At 33.8% G+C, this 16,611-nt stretch overlaps 1 protein-coding gene across 4 annotated transcripts; it reads left to right on the top strand.

Moving 5' to 3' along the window:
• Window positions 1-1,699: 1,699 nt before the first annotated feature.
• LOC122288979 (ankyrin repeat-containing protein At5g02620-like) lies at window positions 1,700-7,826 on the top strand. Of its 4 annotated transcripts, XM_043095824.1 has the most exons (5): window positions 1,702-1,927; window positions 4,990-5,676; window positions 6,017-6,561; window positions 7,003-7,477; window positions 7,581-7,826. In XM_043095824.1, the coding sequence occupies exons 2-5, from the start codon at window positions 5,046-5,048 to the stop codon at window positions 7,589-7,591; spliced, it is 1,662 nt and encodes a 553-aa protein (XP_042951758.1). In that variant the 5' UTR covers window positions 1,702-1,927; window positions 4,990-5,045; the 3' UTR covers window positions 7,592-7,826. The 4 variants fall into 4 exon arrangements, with proteins under 4 accessions (XP_042951759.1, XP_042951757.1, XP_042951758.1 ...); XM_043095825.1 differs by having other exon boundaries at window positions 1,700-1,927; window positions 5,311-5,676; window positions 7,003-7,826; XM_043095823.1 differs by having other exon boundaries at window positions 1,701-1,922; window positions 7,003-7,826.
• Window positions 7,827-16,611: the final 8,785 nt, after the last annotated feature.

Genomic DNA, 16,611 nt, shown 5'->3' on the forward strand with positions numbered 1-16,611 from the left:
TAATTCTGTATTCTCCATATATATAAATATATAATCAAGTTATTGTACTAACTAACCACTCAATTAATTAATATGGTTCTGACTCAGGGTCTTTGCCATATATCTCCTTTTACTTCAAAACATGAATTGTAATTTTTCTTTGATTTCACATTGCCCTCACCTGAACATGTCATATAGCTTTCAGTACACATTGCACAATTACATTTTTGTCCTCTAATCTTTGAGTTGACATTGGACAATTACTATTTTACCCTCATATGCACAATTACATTTTTGTCCTATTTTCTTTCAGTTCACATTGTACAATTACCTTTTTGCCCTTATTTGCAAAATTACATTTTTGTCCTAAAATAATAATAATAATAATAATAATAATAATGAACTTACAAATAAAATTGAAGATTTTGGTTTATTGAAATTTTGTGGAACAAATTAACAACTTATATATATATATTTTTATTTTTATAATTCTTCTTAGATTTAAAACAGTATTTTTCGTATATAATATTATATGAAAAAATAATTATTATTTTCATATTATTTTTCAAAGTAATTCATAATATGAAAATCAATGTTTTAGGAAGATCTTGCAAACTCCATCATCATTCTCTTGTGCACCAAGTTATGAGTCACAGTCAACATTTATTGTCGAGGATGTCGTTTGTTTTTGTCTAATATCTATATATTGGGAATGTACAATTATCAAAACAAACCAATGGCCAAACAGAAATCGCGTATAAACTATGAAAGAGGAATCCGATGTAAATATCATCAGTTTTGTTAATATTATTTCTTATGAAGTTCCTTTTGGTGTTCCTAACCCTCCATGTTGGTATTAAGCTATTTCTATCTGGTTAATTTGAAATTGTTATTTCTTCCAACCTAATGGTTGTGGCTCAGAAGGTTTCTACTAGAGTATTGGGAATGTGACAACAAAACATGCCATTTAGTTCTTCCTGTCTTACTTAGTATTAGGCCTTCTCACATACTAGTTTTCCCTCTTGAATAGTTTTTTTTTTTTTTTTAATAAAAAAAAACTCTTTGCAATCCTTTTTATTGCCACATCGTAATTACATGCATTCACACACACACACACACACACATATATATATATAATACAATTACAAATTAAAAATGTTTGAAGCACAGAAACTCCTATCCGATGCATGATTAATAGACCTCTGGTATCCCATGGGGCTAATGATTGGCGATTGCGGAATTTGATCCATGGTTTTTTTGCTCCATTTTTCGACGCACCCAATGCATCATTGCAGTGGGTTTCACAATAATATAAAAATAAATATACTCTAACTATAAAAGGATTACATAATAGTAATACTATAAAATTAATTGATGTAACTTGATATGATTCATCATATTATAAAATTATATTTATTGTAAAATATATCTAACGAATCAGATGAAGTCATATCAATTTACGAGATTGTTTTTATGTAATTTTTTTATAAATATAGGAGCACTAAAAAAAATAATGTTATAAGATGTATTTAAATAGAAATAAATTAAAATATAGATTTGAATTAATGAAATAAATTGAGTTGAGTTTAATAAAATATAAGAAATTCTATTAATTATGTTGAGCCAACTCCAACTACCGAACAGAGCTGTGTAAGTTCAGGAAGTTAATAGTTGGCCGGACTTGCTAGCTGGATGGCAGAGTCCTCAACTGACAAAGGCATGACTTTCGCCGGCAAAGAATTGCATCTTTGGTTTATGCCCCACCTAAGTCAATGCCGTCAACTCTCTTCAAGCTGAATCCCTGTAACTCACAGTGGTTAATCATAGAGAAATCTTTAAGCTAGCTAGCCAGCTTCCATTATATATAGTATCACAACTCCCAACTCTCCATGAATTAATCTTGGGTTCAAGGGAAAGCCGGTCTTCCTCCGAGCAGCTTAATTGTAAGGTACTACTCTACTAGTTTTACTATCGCTCTTGTTCTTGTTCAGTAATCATACATCTCGTATCTATCTATTTATCTATCTATCCCCACCAGATTAATATGCCTTTCTTTTCTAAGTGACTGAAAAACTCTGCAGAGAGTAGTTGTAGCTCTAAGTAAGTAAACTTATGAGCAGACCAAAATGTTGTAGTGCTCCGCTTCGATCTCTTGACTGCAGTGCTTATATACTAATTCCATCAGTTCCCAGTCAGTTGCTGCATAATTTCAAGTAGATCAAGGGCTATAAGCTTTCTTCCAATTCCAAGAGTTTGAAATAAAATGCCGTTTCTGGTTTGTGTTTTCAGTTAATTTGAAGAAGAAATCAAATCACATATTTTAAGTACTTAAAAAAGTCTCCTTGGTGTTCGGTTATATTCCATTTTGATCTCCAAATATCAAGTACTACTGCATCTGTTTCAATTTAGTTCTTGAAGACAAATTAATTCTGTATTCTCCATATATATACCAAGTGATATCTTTTTCATCAAGTTATTGTACTAAATAACTTCTTAATTAATTAAGAAAAATGTTAAATGTATTTATTATAAAAATCTTACTTTTTCACATGTCAGGAATTGATAGACTGAAAACCAAGAAATTTAAAATTTAAAATTTGAATTTTAAAAGAAAACTAACAAAATTATTCTTATAAATAAAATTATAAATAAATATATATAGCATTACTCATTAATTAATATAGTACTGACTGGTGTTTGTCATATGAAAAATTCTAAACATAAGCCTACGCACTACACACCATACATTTTTTTAATTTTTTTTTTCTTTTTTTTCTTTTATCAAATGTTTGGTATATAGATAACGAGTAAAAAAAATTAATTAGTTTAAAAAAAATAACTCAAAAAAAAATTAAAAAAAATAAAAAAATATGTGATGTGTGATGTATGAGTTTATGTGTAACAAAACTCTTGTCATATATCTCCTTTTACTTCAAAAGATGAATTATAATTTTTCATTGATTTCACATTGTCCTAATTACCTGAACAATTAATTTTTTGTCATATTTGCTTTCAGTTCACATTGCGCAATTACATTTTTGTCCTCTAATCTTTGAGTTGACATTGTAAAATTATTATTTTATGCTCATTTGCAAAATTATATTTTTGTCCTAAAATAATAATAATAATATTAATGAACTTACAAATAATCTAAATTGAAGATTTTAGTTTATTGAAACTTTGTGGAACAAATTAACAACTTGTATTTTTTTTTTATATATTTCTTCTTAGATTTAAAAATAATAGAATTTTTCGTATATAATATTATATGAAAAAATAATAATTATCTTCATATTATTTTTCAAAGTAATTCATAAAAATAAATGATAGTCATTGGACTAATAATATTTTCATTTTACAAAATGCAATTATCAGGTTTAGGTTCCAATTTGGTAAGAACATGCTTTTATTTTGTAAGATTGATATTGCAATTCCAAATTTGAAAAGGATAATAATATTATATTTAAGTCAAAAATGAAATTATTGTCTTTAAATTTAAAGAGTAATATTATATTACTATAGGATATCGTTTCAAAAAATAATAATTGTCTTCATATTATTTCTTATAATAATGAATCATACTATATGGCATTTTTTAAACTTATATTATTTTCATTGGAAAAAAAAACAATTATACTTTTTTAAATTTGAAATGATATGTTCAATAATTTTACAACTAGAAGGGCTATAAGCTTTCTTCCAATTCAAAGAGTTTGAAATAAAATGCCGTTTGGCAATTACTGCATGGGGCAAAGATTTCTGGTTTGTTTTGAGTTTGAAGAAGAAATCAAATCACATATTTTAAGTAAAAAAGAAAGAGTAACATAGGACTTCGGCTTATATATACTACATTTCATCTTCAAATGTCAAGTGGTGCTGCATCTGTTTCAATTTAGACGTTCTTGAAGAAAACAACTCTGCATTCTCCATAATTTGTCTTGCAATCAGTATACCAAGTGATATTTTTTTCATTAAAACTTATCAATCAATATGCTTTTAACTCAGCGTATTTTCTATGAGAAAATTTATTTACAAGTCTAATTTTTTCCACACCCAACACACTGCTGATCATGTAGAAGCTTTCTACGTCAACTACGCTAAAACTTTATTGGTATTTTGATTTTTTTGAAGTTATAATGGGTCACAGTATTATAAGTGGTGTGTTAACACGCAGGCTTATTTGTAGCAAAATTAGTTGGCTATATATATATATATATATTGTTTTATTCTTTTTTTTTTTGTGTGTATATTCTAAATATGAATTTGATGCAAACCCAAATTGATATGGGATATCTTGATCCAAATTCTATATTAATTGCATTGAATTGCTATAAGAAGGTGAATTTGCAAAAATGTGACAAGAAAAGCTAAATATTCGATTGGGGCAATATATAAACGTTGTTTTTTTTTTTTTTTCAAAATCTTCTATTTACATCCATTTTTGCCTTCTTAGGATATATTTCGGTTCAAATTTTGAAAGTGATTCCGATTTTAATTTTGGCCAAATGTTTTGCAGGATTCTTGCCTACTTACATATTTAATTTTTATGCAATAATTTAGATTTTTTATTTTTGGAAAAATTCTCATAATTTTGAGTTTTTGAGTTATTTAAACTTGGTTTGGGGGTTTCATAAAATAATTTCAAATTTTATCATTAATTAATATTTCTCTATAGTTTTTTTTTTTTTTACATGTTTTCTTAATCTCAATTTTTAGTTTCTGGTGCTTAACTAGCCGGGCAGAATACATCATAATTTCTGCAATCCAGGGAGATAAAGTTATCCGCCTTAAAAAAAAAATACTAACTTCTTTACATTTTCGGCCCTAAAAGAAATATCATTTTAGTGATCACATGCCCCTAATAAGTCATTTTCAAGTTACTAGCTATTAGCCAGGTTTGAATGAACAAATGAATGCCATTCATAGAATTAACAAAATGAACTGAAAAAGAAAATATCTTCCATGTGATCTCCGATTTAGTACAAATGTGTAATATTACTTTCCATGCAGTTTCATTTTTCAGATTTCCAGGACTATTACTCTTTTGTGTGGAAAACAGAGAGGCCATGACCACCACTTTCATGCATCGGAATGTCTATAATGCTGCAGCAAAAGGCGACATCTCGTATTTCAATAATGATTATAGATTTTCATGGCCACTAGAAGCATTATTAACACCAAACAAAAACACAGTCCTCCATCTTTTCATCAAAACCTTCGAAAATGGGATAGAATCAACAGAAAATAACTTTGTGAGAGATATACTCAACATGTGTCCCTCGCTTTTATGTCAAGTCAATGTCAAAGATGAAACTCCGTTACATGTCGCAGCAAGGTATGGGCGTGCTAATATCGTTGAGGTTCTGATCGAACATGCGAAATATCCACATTATCAAGATCTTGAAAGAGGGGCTGAAGCAGTAAGGAAGATGCTTAGGATGGTAAACAAAGAGAAAGACACAGCCTTACATGAGGCTGTACGTTATAATCACCTTAAAGTGACAAAACTTTTAATCAAGGAAGACCCAGATTTTCCATATACTGTTAATGATGCCGGGGAGACTCCACTCTACATTGCCGTTGAGAGAAACTATACAGAATTGGCAATGGAAATTCTGCACAAGTGCAAATCACCCGCTTATGATGGTCCCTTAGGTAGAACGGCCTTGCATGCTGCAATTCTTAATACGAACAGAGGTACTTCATTTATAGCTGTACAAATGAATTTATAGGACAACATGAAATATTTAATAAATATAGCAGGTTTTTGGGATAGCAAAGGTACTGCATTGTATCTATCTCGATCTCTCTTCCTATCTAAACCTTAGAGTTGGATGAAGAATCCCAGAGAATTTAAATCCTGGGAATTCTATATCCTTGTTTTTTTTTTAATACATGGGGAAGGGGGATTCAATCCTTGATTCTCTCAGTGGGAAAGCAAGGTATCGTTGCCAATTGATCCAAAGCACCTTGGCGTTTGTTGTGTCAGTTACAAAGTAATTATTACAGTACTTACATGTATTCAAATTCTTTGTAGAATTGATCAAAGCAATTCTGGAAAAAATTGGAGGAGATATAACTAAAAAAGCAGACCAAGAAGGTTTGACTCCACTGCACCTGACTCCACTGCAATTGGATGCATACAGAGATTCGGGGTGGTTAGAGCTGTTGCTGGAACATGATTCACAAGTAGCATACATGAAAGACAAAGAGGGGAGGACAGCTCTTCACATTGCAGCTCATCTTGGCGATGTTGAGGCCATGGAAACGATTATACGCATGTGTCCAGATTGTTGCGAACTGGTTGACAACAGAGGCTGGAATGCGTTGCACTTTGCGGTGGAGGGCGATTGGCCAGATTATGTAATGGAAGCGATCCTTAACAATTTGTCTTTCAGCAAGCTTTTGAACGAGAAGGATTTCGAAGGGAACACTCCTCTCCATCACCAATATTCCGGAAATTTCACGTACAGGACGAAAGATCTCATGAATCACCCCGGAGTAGATAAGATGGCCTTCAACAAAAGTAACCATAATGCTTATCAAGTCGCTATAACTAGTGGAAAGTTATCGGCAGAAGAGGTAACTTCAAAATCGATCTGTTCTCTTTCATCCCACCAAAATGGAACACTAATTAGTTACACGTTTTTTGGCAAAGTTTATGCTTTCATTTGTTTTTGTTGGTCCTGAAATATTTGAGGTATAGGATATCTACCTAGTTCTCTGGGCAGAACTAGATCGACCTGGTCATGGCCCAATAAGCATGCAGCACGACCGATTCAAGCCTGACTTGGGTTTACAGCCCATGATTGAGATTTCACTGCTGCTCTCGGCCCTCTCCCCTGATCGAAGATTTTAAATACACTTTGTTTCATAAATTTTGCAGACTTCAGAAACAATATATTTCGTAAAGAAAAAAAAATGCAAGTAGTATTATTCCTATATCTTGATTACGGCTTTTTTTATCATAACAAGTGAAAAATACTGTTACTCTCATTATTCAGTACACTACAAATTTGATAGGCGATGCAAATGAGGTTTAGATCTCGATTTGTTTCGAGAAGGGTATTCTTCAAGGAGGAACAAGAGGTTCCAAAAGATCTGGAAAAACAAATGAGAGAAGAGAGGAAGAAGGAGTCGCAGGCGAGGATGAAAGAGTATTTAGACAAAGCGGGTGAAGCACACTTGGTAGTGGCTGCACTCATCACAACTGTGACCTTTGCCACAGCTATAACCATGCCTGGTGGTTTTGTTGGTACTGGAGGTGACCCACATTATGAAGGCTCTGCAATTTTGAGGAGAAATGCTGCTTTTAAAGCGTTCATTATCACTGATGCCATATCCTTAGTGCTATCTAGTACTGCTGTTGTTATCCACCTATTCCTGCCACTTTTGTTTAGGTATTCTGAATCTGAAGAAACTCGCTACGATTTTCTCAACCTAGCCTTCCAGTTTATTTTGATGGCTATGGGAGCAATGGTGCTGGCATTTATCACAGGTGCATATGCTGTGTTAGCACATTCCTTATATCTTGCCATTACCACTTGTGTTATTGGGTCATTCTTCTTCCTAATCCTCTCTTTGATATGTGGAAAGTATAGGGAGGATCTAGGTTTAGAGGAATATATAGAAAGCAAGTGCGAACAGCTCGTACAATTATACGGAACATCTATACCGGAAGCTTAAAAGGCGCTGTATGCGTTAAAAGCTAGCCAAGACCATTAATTTAGTGCAGTGATGTAAGGTGGACGGTTTCATCAAAATTGGGAAATCCCCTATTCAGATGTAAGGATTAAGATATGGTTTTAATGCCTAGAAGGGATTAATGAACTTTATATTCTAATGCCTTTTCTTTCAAAAGTTCGATTTATAATTTTGAATTTTTTTTTTAGATCTTTTTACATTTTAAAGACTTTTTATGCTTTCATTACTTTTTAACATATGGCATGTCCTGTACTGGGAGTATTATATAATGGCAATTTCCTGATACATCACATGGAACTAACTTCCTTTCTTACCCAAACATGTTAGCACATTTCGCAGAACATGATTCACCAATTATCCCAAACGAAAGCAATTAAGCATTCCCAAAACACTTATTTTATGTTGCAATACCAAAAAATACAGCAAATTAGTACCAAAAGCATACTTAAAAAAACATTGATTTCCAAATAATGAAGCCTAAGTTGTTTAGAAATGTTCACACGGGCTGAGAATTTGTTGTAAATCTGAATTAGTGGGCTTTATAACAGAGAGTAACTGTAATATGGGAAGAAAACAACCAAATAGAGCAGCAGCTTTCAGAATTATCTTTCAAGTCCACCAAGCTGCTTCATCATGTAAATCATAAAATCAAGTCATGGGTGCGTTTTGTTTGCTTGGTCGTTTATCGCAAAGGATAAGGTGACATTATTTTCAATCTCGTGAGATATTATTTTCTCTAGACAAAGGTAGTTATCAACCCCCATTGACCATTGTAGATAGGACTGCTCATCCGACCCGAGAAATAGTGTTCCGACCCGACCCGACCCAAAATCATCTAATTCCGAAAAGGGGAATTTCCGATTTCTACCGTTACCCGATTAACCGAATCCGAAATTGATTCGGAAGAAAGCGGCTATTCCGACCTCAAGCATCATTAAATAATTTAATAAATAATAAAGAATACTCTCCACGAAAAATAGTTGAGACTCGAGTGGATCTTTTACTGGGTCAATAAAAGGAAGCCATAGTTACCAGAGATTTTCAGGATCGGAAGCTCTTTGGGTCCAAGAGACTCGATCGTCTCCGGTGGAACCTGGAGGTATGGATTTTCCGAAAATGATAACGCGATCGAAGGGAAATAGTTGTGCTGTATCATGGGTTGCTGACTTCGAATGAGACTAGTTCGGCAAAAGGCATCAAAGACTTTCACATAAAGAAGGCACTCAACTCGATGTTTTGGAAGAGAAGCACATCATAGATTCACCATGGAAGACCCATACTTTGTCGTGATATCTGAAATCGAGGGAGACAGGACATTGAAGAGGGAAAAGACTGAAAAGTAAGTGCAGGACAGAGCTAAGAGCCTAAGAGTCTACCTTTTTGCCTTTTCTGCTACTTTTTCAATTTTTATCAATTTTTTATATCCAATTCCGTATAAAACAAACTGTAATCATGCTAGTTGATTTCTCTCAACTCAATTTTTTTTTTCCTTCTATTCGATTAATGAAGCCAATTCGGCTAACGGGTAATTACCCGAACCGACCCGGGTATCAAACGGTTAGAAAACAGAATTACATGTTTCCGATCCACTTTGTTTCGGGTCGGGTCAGAACTACGGGTCGGGTCGGATGGCCGAGTTAAATGTTCACCCCTAATTGTAGATAAGTGAGGTATGAAAGACCATGAGAGACTATAAAATGCTTTCAATATAATGAATTAGCTCTTCAAATAACCTGTGGATGTAGGTTTTGTGTCAAACTATGTAAATCTGTGTATCTTATTTTTTATTTAGATTTTTTGTATTTTTTTTTTTTACTATTTATTGCTATGGATGTATGTATGTCCATAAAAAGTTAATATGGACTTAATGTTATATACCATATTTTTATAGGACATTCATTCCATTGTATAAATGTGATATATTCCATCACTTTTTTATCATCTTTTTTTAAAAAATAATGACTAATGGTGGAATGGTGTAGTATATATAAGGATTTTATATATATATAAATATATATATATATATATATATATATGTACCTACTACCTATTTATTATTTGCAGAGTACTGTCACTTTTTATTTTAAATTTTGTCATTCTAGTCATTACTATTAATGTGACATGTTTTAAATGATTTTATATGTCTATAATTAAAATGGTTATCTACTTCAAAAATGCACCATCAACAACGTCTATAACTTAGACCACTAAATTCAAAAATGAAGAACAAGATTTCTTTTAAGTTTATTATTTCTGTTATTCGTTTAAATTCTTGTGAGGATAAGGGAAAAAGAAATGCGAAACAGAAATAAGACTATAAAAAAAAAACTCAGTTTAATGTAATTAGTCTTCTTTCTTCTCAACATCCAACAATGGAAAGGACAAGAAATTAAGAGTCCACATCATTAAAATAATCCATTTAGTTATCTTTTCGTTTAATAATACATGTTGCATGGCTTCAAGAGAAGCCTAATTGAGTTACAAAGTAGGGGACACTCTAAAACCCCTCTTGCATGCTTTCCAATAAGAACACAATTAATTTTAGAGAACCTGAAATCAAAAATCCATCCAATAAACGTACGGCACAATCACTAGACAACCACTAAAATCAACAAAATCAAACCAACAAGAGTAAAGATCAGCACAAAATGAATTAAGATCAAAGAGAAATTCTAAAAAATTTTACCCTTGCATATATTGACATCGAAATAGAGTCTCAGAGAGGTAGTCTACTTGCCTATTGTCGATGTAGATCAATTGTCCTAGCTGCTGTTTAGTTATTCACCCAGGCTACTAAGATAGATGAAATTGCACAATGAACAAAGAAACGGAAAAAAGGAGAGAGAAATGGAGAAAAAGGAATTGTCGAGCGAAGCTCTACGAGAGAAAGGGAGGGAGAGGAACCGTCAAGCTCGAGAGAAATGGAGAGAGGGAGAGAAAATGAGAGAAAGAAAATTGCTAAAGTAGAAAGCGTATCCCGCCATTGGTGATTATTTGTCAATAAAATGTCTTTGATCAGTGAACAGGAATTCACCAACTATGACTACCTTTTGATTTACTCTAGCTCATAATCTCACCTGGAGAACTTTAGCTAGTCCAATGCATCTGACCGAAGTAAAAATTAGCCAATGCCAATAGTCAGAGATATATATAAATATATATCCAGCATATATCTTTTAAAGGGTTGTACGACGCTAAGCAGTTACCCTTGATAAGACTAGCTCGAAACTAGTCATCTCTGAGCCCACTACTGTTATGCTTAAACAAGACCATTGTCAGGATGGCAAAGGCAAAGAGAAGGTCACATCTTCTAATGTAGCCAGGTTATCTGCACACCTTAAGAAAACCAATGGGCATTGTTAAGCCTAACAATCCTTTTGATTCTTTGAAAAAATAAAAAAAGGGACCAAGAGAAAAATGCCCAAGTTCCTACTAAACTTGTGGAAAAGAAATTTGTTTCTCTAAAACAGATTCAAAAGGAAGAAGAAAAATCAGAATCTGTTCCCACTGAACATATTAGAAATGAGAGCTCCATTGATATTAATAAATTAATGACGGGTGAAAAGAAAGGACTTGCAGAAATTACTACCCCATCAGAATTTTTTCATTGGAGAACTGCAGCAAGAAACTCTACCATGGAAACCAAAGATGGAGATGTCGTTTGGTTCACCAAAAATAAGCAGATTAAAGGATCTAACTTTGTTTTACTTGTAAGAACAAATCCTTTAATGGCAACAGCCTTGTGTAACTGCGGTCTTATTGATTGCATTTATCCAAGCAAAAACCTAGTCGAATTGATATATTTCCCAGAAGGTCTCATTGGTGCAGTGAAGACAAACATGAAGAAGATCAAGGCCCCGAGTTTTTCTGCTAATCAGCCACTGTTCATCAAGAAACACCCCACACCTGATATGGATGTCCTTTTTTTTCCTTCATTCTGAAATGCATTTGAACGCGACCCCATTTCAGGTTTTGAAAGTTTGAACCCATCCCGCTCCCGCGCCCCTCTCCCTTCCTCTCGTCTTCTCGTCACCCAGCACCCTCGAGCATCGACGACTCTGTCGTCGCCTAGCACTAACGACTCTTCGGCTGCAACTGCCCATTGCCACTCATCCCCCTCCCACACCCCCCCTCCCTCCCGTACCTCTTGCCACCCAGCACCATCATTTGACGAGAACCACTCGTCGCCCTCAGTGCCACCGCGCAACGCACCCTCGACTCTTTGTCGTCCCTCTCATAGGCCAGCACCCGTGGCTCGTCGGCCTCCCTCTGCCCATCGCTGCCCATCGCTGCCCATCGCTGCCCAGCACCTGCAACTCCTACCTCTGTTTTGCTACCCATCTGCTCAACAACAAGAGGTAACTCCTACCTCTGTCTCATAGCTACCTCTGTCTCATTTCTGCTTTCTAAGAAATGATGGGATTATCAGGTGTTGGATTTTGTGGTTGTTACATGTAGATTGTGTTATATTGTTCCAATTTCACACCTTTCATGGGTGATTAGGTGGTCTAAAACGCAGGTTAATATTTTTTATCTGGACAAAGTTATAGTGTAATCAATGCACGTACATAGGACTCCAGCACAAGTTTGATGTTTTTCTGCGTACTCGACCTTGGTCATTGGTCATGTACTGCTACATCATTTCCTTTTGTTTTAGTCCTAACGCATGGATATTTTTCCATCAAGCATATGCAACTTAATTTATGCCATGTTTGAATAGTAAGCCGATTGTTGTCTCTTATCCTAAAAATCGAAGAGTTTGTCTTCCTAGTTTATACCTTTCATTATGTATGTTACTCTTCCTCAGACAAATTGGATTTCTTTAGCATAAATCTTTCAAGAAAATTCAATTTTTTCCTCTTGTCACAGTAGCTTGCTTATTTATCCCCCTATAAAGGCGTAAATAAAATGAATGTAAGGTAGGTGTTTGAAGAAATGCCTTTAAAGGAAAATTCTTTCGTTCATGGTTTTTAATTATGTTCTTTCTATTGCATAAAGGCTTTACAAGATATATATAAGACTAGCTTCATAGCAGAGAGAAATCCCATAGAATTCGGGACTTAGGACACCTTGCATTACACCTCAACATTTCTGTTATAAGGAATCTATCTAATTCTGTTATAAAGAATCTATCTTAAGTTTTCTTGGTCTGGCGTGGTATTCTTGCAATTCTGATTAGCATTTGAGCTGGTCCTTCTAGAAGCATTTCCTTGGTTCTGATCTAAGGCAGAGGAAATCACTGCCTTAACAATCTAGTTTCATTCATTTCTGGTGCTAGTAATTTATTCATCTAGTATTTTCCATTTAAATTTAATGCTACTGCCAGTTTTGGCTGATACGATGCATTGTAGGGACTACACCACTAGAGCTGTTATTGCTTATTTCGTCCAAAAGAAACGCTTCTTAATTATCATTATTTCCACTTCAGCATTTCACTTACCATCTGCATCTAAATGCCTTGTTTCTCAATTGTAGAGATCCCCTATGGTGGGCATATTGACAAGGCATGATTTCATGCCGGAGCACATTAAGTTTGCACCCCATGCTAATAAGGAGCCAGTGGAAAAGATTACGATTCCGGTTCCCACCTCTGAGTAAATTATCTTAGAGAACCTCAACAAGCATTGAAGCTTAATTATGAGATTAGGTTTGTAAATAGTCTTACTAGAGCTACTCAGATTACAGAATTGTTAAGAGGACCAGCTTTGGTTTCTTCATTTACAAAATCTTTAAAAAATTTAGAGCCAGAGAGGGCCAGACAAGGATAAATAATGTTTTGTTATATCATCAAATTTTATACATTAGATGATGCAATGAACGAAGTGTATGCTTCATGAACCATTAGTTGTGATCATTCTTAATGTTACAGGAAAATAAATTATGGATGCCCACTTTTGGGAAGTTTTTATCTTCTAGAGGTTAGAGCATTATCTAGATGATGACTGATGAGTTATGAAGCAATATTGTAAAATGATCCTAGCAGTGAGAATATTGGCATACAGGTGAAATGTAGGGTAACCAAGTTGATAGAATAAAGGGCAATTTTTTTTATTTTCAACTTTGATTCTTGACGGCCAAGGTTGCTGGTGGCACATTAATAAATCTCTCTTAGTCCATTTCGTCGTTCAAGTACAACTTTCGAGGCTGTCATGACTAACATAGAAACAAAGGTGGTTAAGGGATAGAATTTTGCTCCCCTAGAACCCATATTCTCATTCTCCACCGCCTACTTTTCCATGGAAAGTGTCTCCATGACACCATTCTCGATTCTTATATAACATTATTGCAAAGTTCAAGGGAAGCAAAACTCTTATACATTTTCAATTCTACATGACAGCATAACAAAGTTCAAGAAGCAAAAAGAAAATGCCTTCCCCATTTCCTTTTGATGCTTGTCATAATGAGGCACTGCTTTGAGATGAGAAGTTGTAAAACAATAAACATCTTCGTATGTGTTCAAGAAATAAGAATAAAGCAAAGAACAAAAAAGCAAGATTTGTTCAATGGAAAAATATGCTTTGTCGTGTGAATGCTGAAGAAAATACAATTGATTTATAAATGACAACTTTCAAATTGCAATCAATGCCCTCTCCTTGCACTCTTAAGATAGTCTGCCCTTACTGCCCACAACTATTCTCCCACTGATTTCATGTCTGGGCAATCGGGTCGAATCAGTTCTGCACAGTGGAATGCCAAAGAAAACATTTTCACAAGTACCTCTGAATCGACGACTTCCACCATCAAAGGATCCACCACACTTCCTTCATTGTACTTTTTAAAGGCCTGCACATTATGAAATCCATTGAGAACTTAAATAATTGAATGTTAGCAGTAACTTTAAAATGCATGGAAAGCATAACTTAGCTACAAAGTAACAATAAAAGCGACATCAGTGTCCTACTTTGGGCAGGCAAAAAATTTCCTTCATGCCCACCACAGGGGATCTTTTCCACCGGCTCCTTACCAATAGGGTGCAAACTTACTATGTGCTCCGACATGAAATCGTGTAAAGCCTTTATGCAATGTAATAGAAAGAGCAGAATTAAAAACCATGAATGAAAGAATTTTCCTTTAAAGGCATTTCTTCAAACACCAGCCTTACATTCATTTTATTTACGCCTTTATAGATGGATAAATAAGCAAGCTATTATGATGAGAAAAAAATTGAATTTTCTTGAAAAATATATGCTAAAGAAATCTAAATTGGCCGAGGAAGAGTAACATACATAATGAAAGGCATAAATCAGAAAGACAAACTTTTCGATTTTTAGGTTTAGAGACACCAATCGGCATATTATTCAAACATCCTACCTAATTATCCAAAGATTCCAAACTCCCAATCACCCAAAATTGAAACCGATAGCCTAGCCACATTCTACCTTATTATCATCATTCATGGGCTAATTAAAATGAAATGAGTTAGATCAATGTATCTGTTTATGAAAATAATAAAATCAATACATGAATACATGTCAACATCCCCAAGAGGAAACATAATTTCTGCATGCCCTAATCTTTTTAAACCTTATGCTACTTATTTATTTGCCTTTTTCCAATACATACACAACATGGGTATGATCATGGAGTGAAAAATGCAACCTCATTTCCCTTTAACAGAACATGTAAATGTTGAAAATTGGAAATTTTTAGTTTTCTATGTAATTGAGCTAAGCCTCCAACACCAGAAGAAATATATCACTTACAAGATTGATTGGAATACTTGGATCTAGATTGCTTGACAATCTAAATTAATATCATTAGAAAGGCTATAAAGCATAAAAAATCCTTCAATCTGGGTTGCTTGATAATGACTTCTCAAAATTTTAATTGCAAAAGTTGTCTTTGAATTTGGGTAATTTTTCCACTGTATATATTGCCTCATTGCCATTACTAGAATTAAGAAAAATAGGCCATATGTCATATGACCATCTATAAGTGGTCACTTTTGTCTAGAAATGAACATCTAACTTACAACTGAATCCTAGTGGAAAATAAATGATTAAAGATGGGGGGAAAACTCACACCATAGATGATGGCAAAGGAAAGAAGATAACAAACAACTTTCACCATAAATAATGGCAAGGGAAGAGTTTACCTCCCTCATTTGATCATTTTGTTATTTCTTTTCCTATTACTTTGTTTTCTATTGCAGATGAAGTTGTTGCTCCTATTGATCCTAGAAAGGTAGAAATTGTTCAGAGGTATGTTTATCACTAGAGCACCAAGATGCTCCATAAATTGGCTCTGTTGTCACTCTTAGAGCAATAAAAAAAATGTAGGTCTTGAAGAGTCCACAAACTATCTTTGGTTTCATTGTCATGGCACCAAGATGCTAGTCAAGAGTATTTTTTATGTTTCTTTAAAAAGATATATGTAGGAAAAATCATTGAAACTAGTTTTATGTATAAGTAGTATGTACTGGTTACGGTGTAACTGATACTTGATGATTGTACCCAATCTTCAAAATAAAATTATAACTTTGCAAATATATGACACTCCTTGGTCAATTTGAGGATAAAAAAATGACGATGGCAAAGCTTTTTAGAACCCTTTCACGTTGGATGTATACTCATTGTAGATCTTGTGTTTCAAGTTTCGAGATTTATTTAATTTTCCTTTTCTTGATTTTTGTTTTTCATGCATACACCTTGTATACCCAAACAACCATGTATGATCACAAATTTTAACATTTACCACCAAAAAAAAAAAAAAAAAAAAAAAAGCTCAACATTTTATATCTTACAATCTTTCATCACACAATCAAGTGGAATCTCTTGTTTTTATCACTTTATTCCTCATGTTTTTCCTTTTTTTTTTCTTTTGTTCTTGATAGTTTCTCTTATTTCATGTGAATTTCAAGAGCATAAATTTGTTTTCACCTTCTTTTAATTGCACAGGTACATCCAGTGGTAGATTCACAAAAATTTG

The sequence above is a fragment of the Carya illinoinensis genome, chromosome 12 (assembly GCF_018687715.1).
Source record: "Carya illinoinensis cultivar Pawnee chromosome 12, C.illinoinensisPawnee_v1, whole genome shotgun sequence".
Taxonomy (NCBI): Eukaryota; Viridiplantae; Streptophyta; class Magnoliopsida; order Fagales; family Juglandaceae; genus Carya; species Carya illinoinensis.

Excerpts from the sequence above, each read along its gene's own strand:
- LOC122288979 (XM_043095823.1), top strand. The coding sequence starts at position 5,046 with ATGACCACCACTTTCATGCATCGGAATGTCTATAATGCTGCAGCAAAA. Across the intron at positions 5,677-6,016 it reads AATTCTTAATACGAACAGAG|AATTGATCAAAGCAATTCTG; the intron begins GTACTTCATTTA and ends AATTCTTTGTAG. Across the intron at positions 6,562-7,002 it reads GAAAGTTATCGGCAGAAGAG|GCGATGCAAATGAGGTTTAG; the intron begins GTAACTTCAAAA and ends CAAATTTGATAG.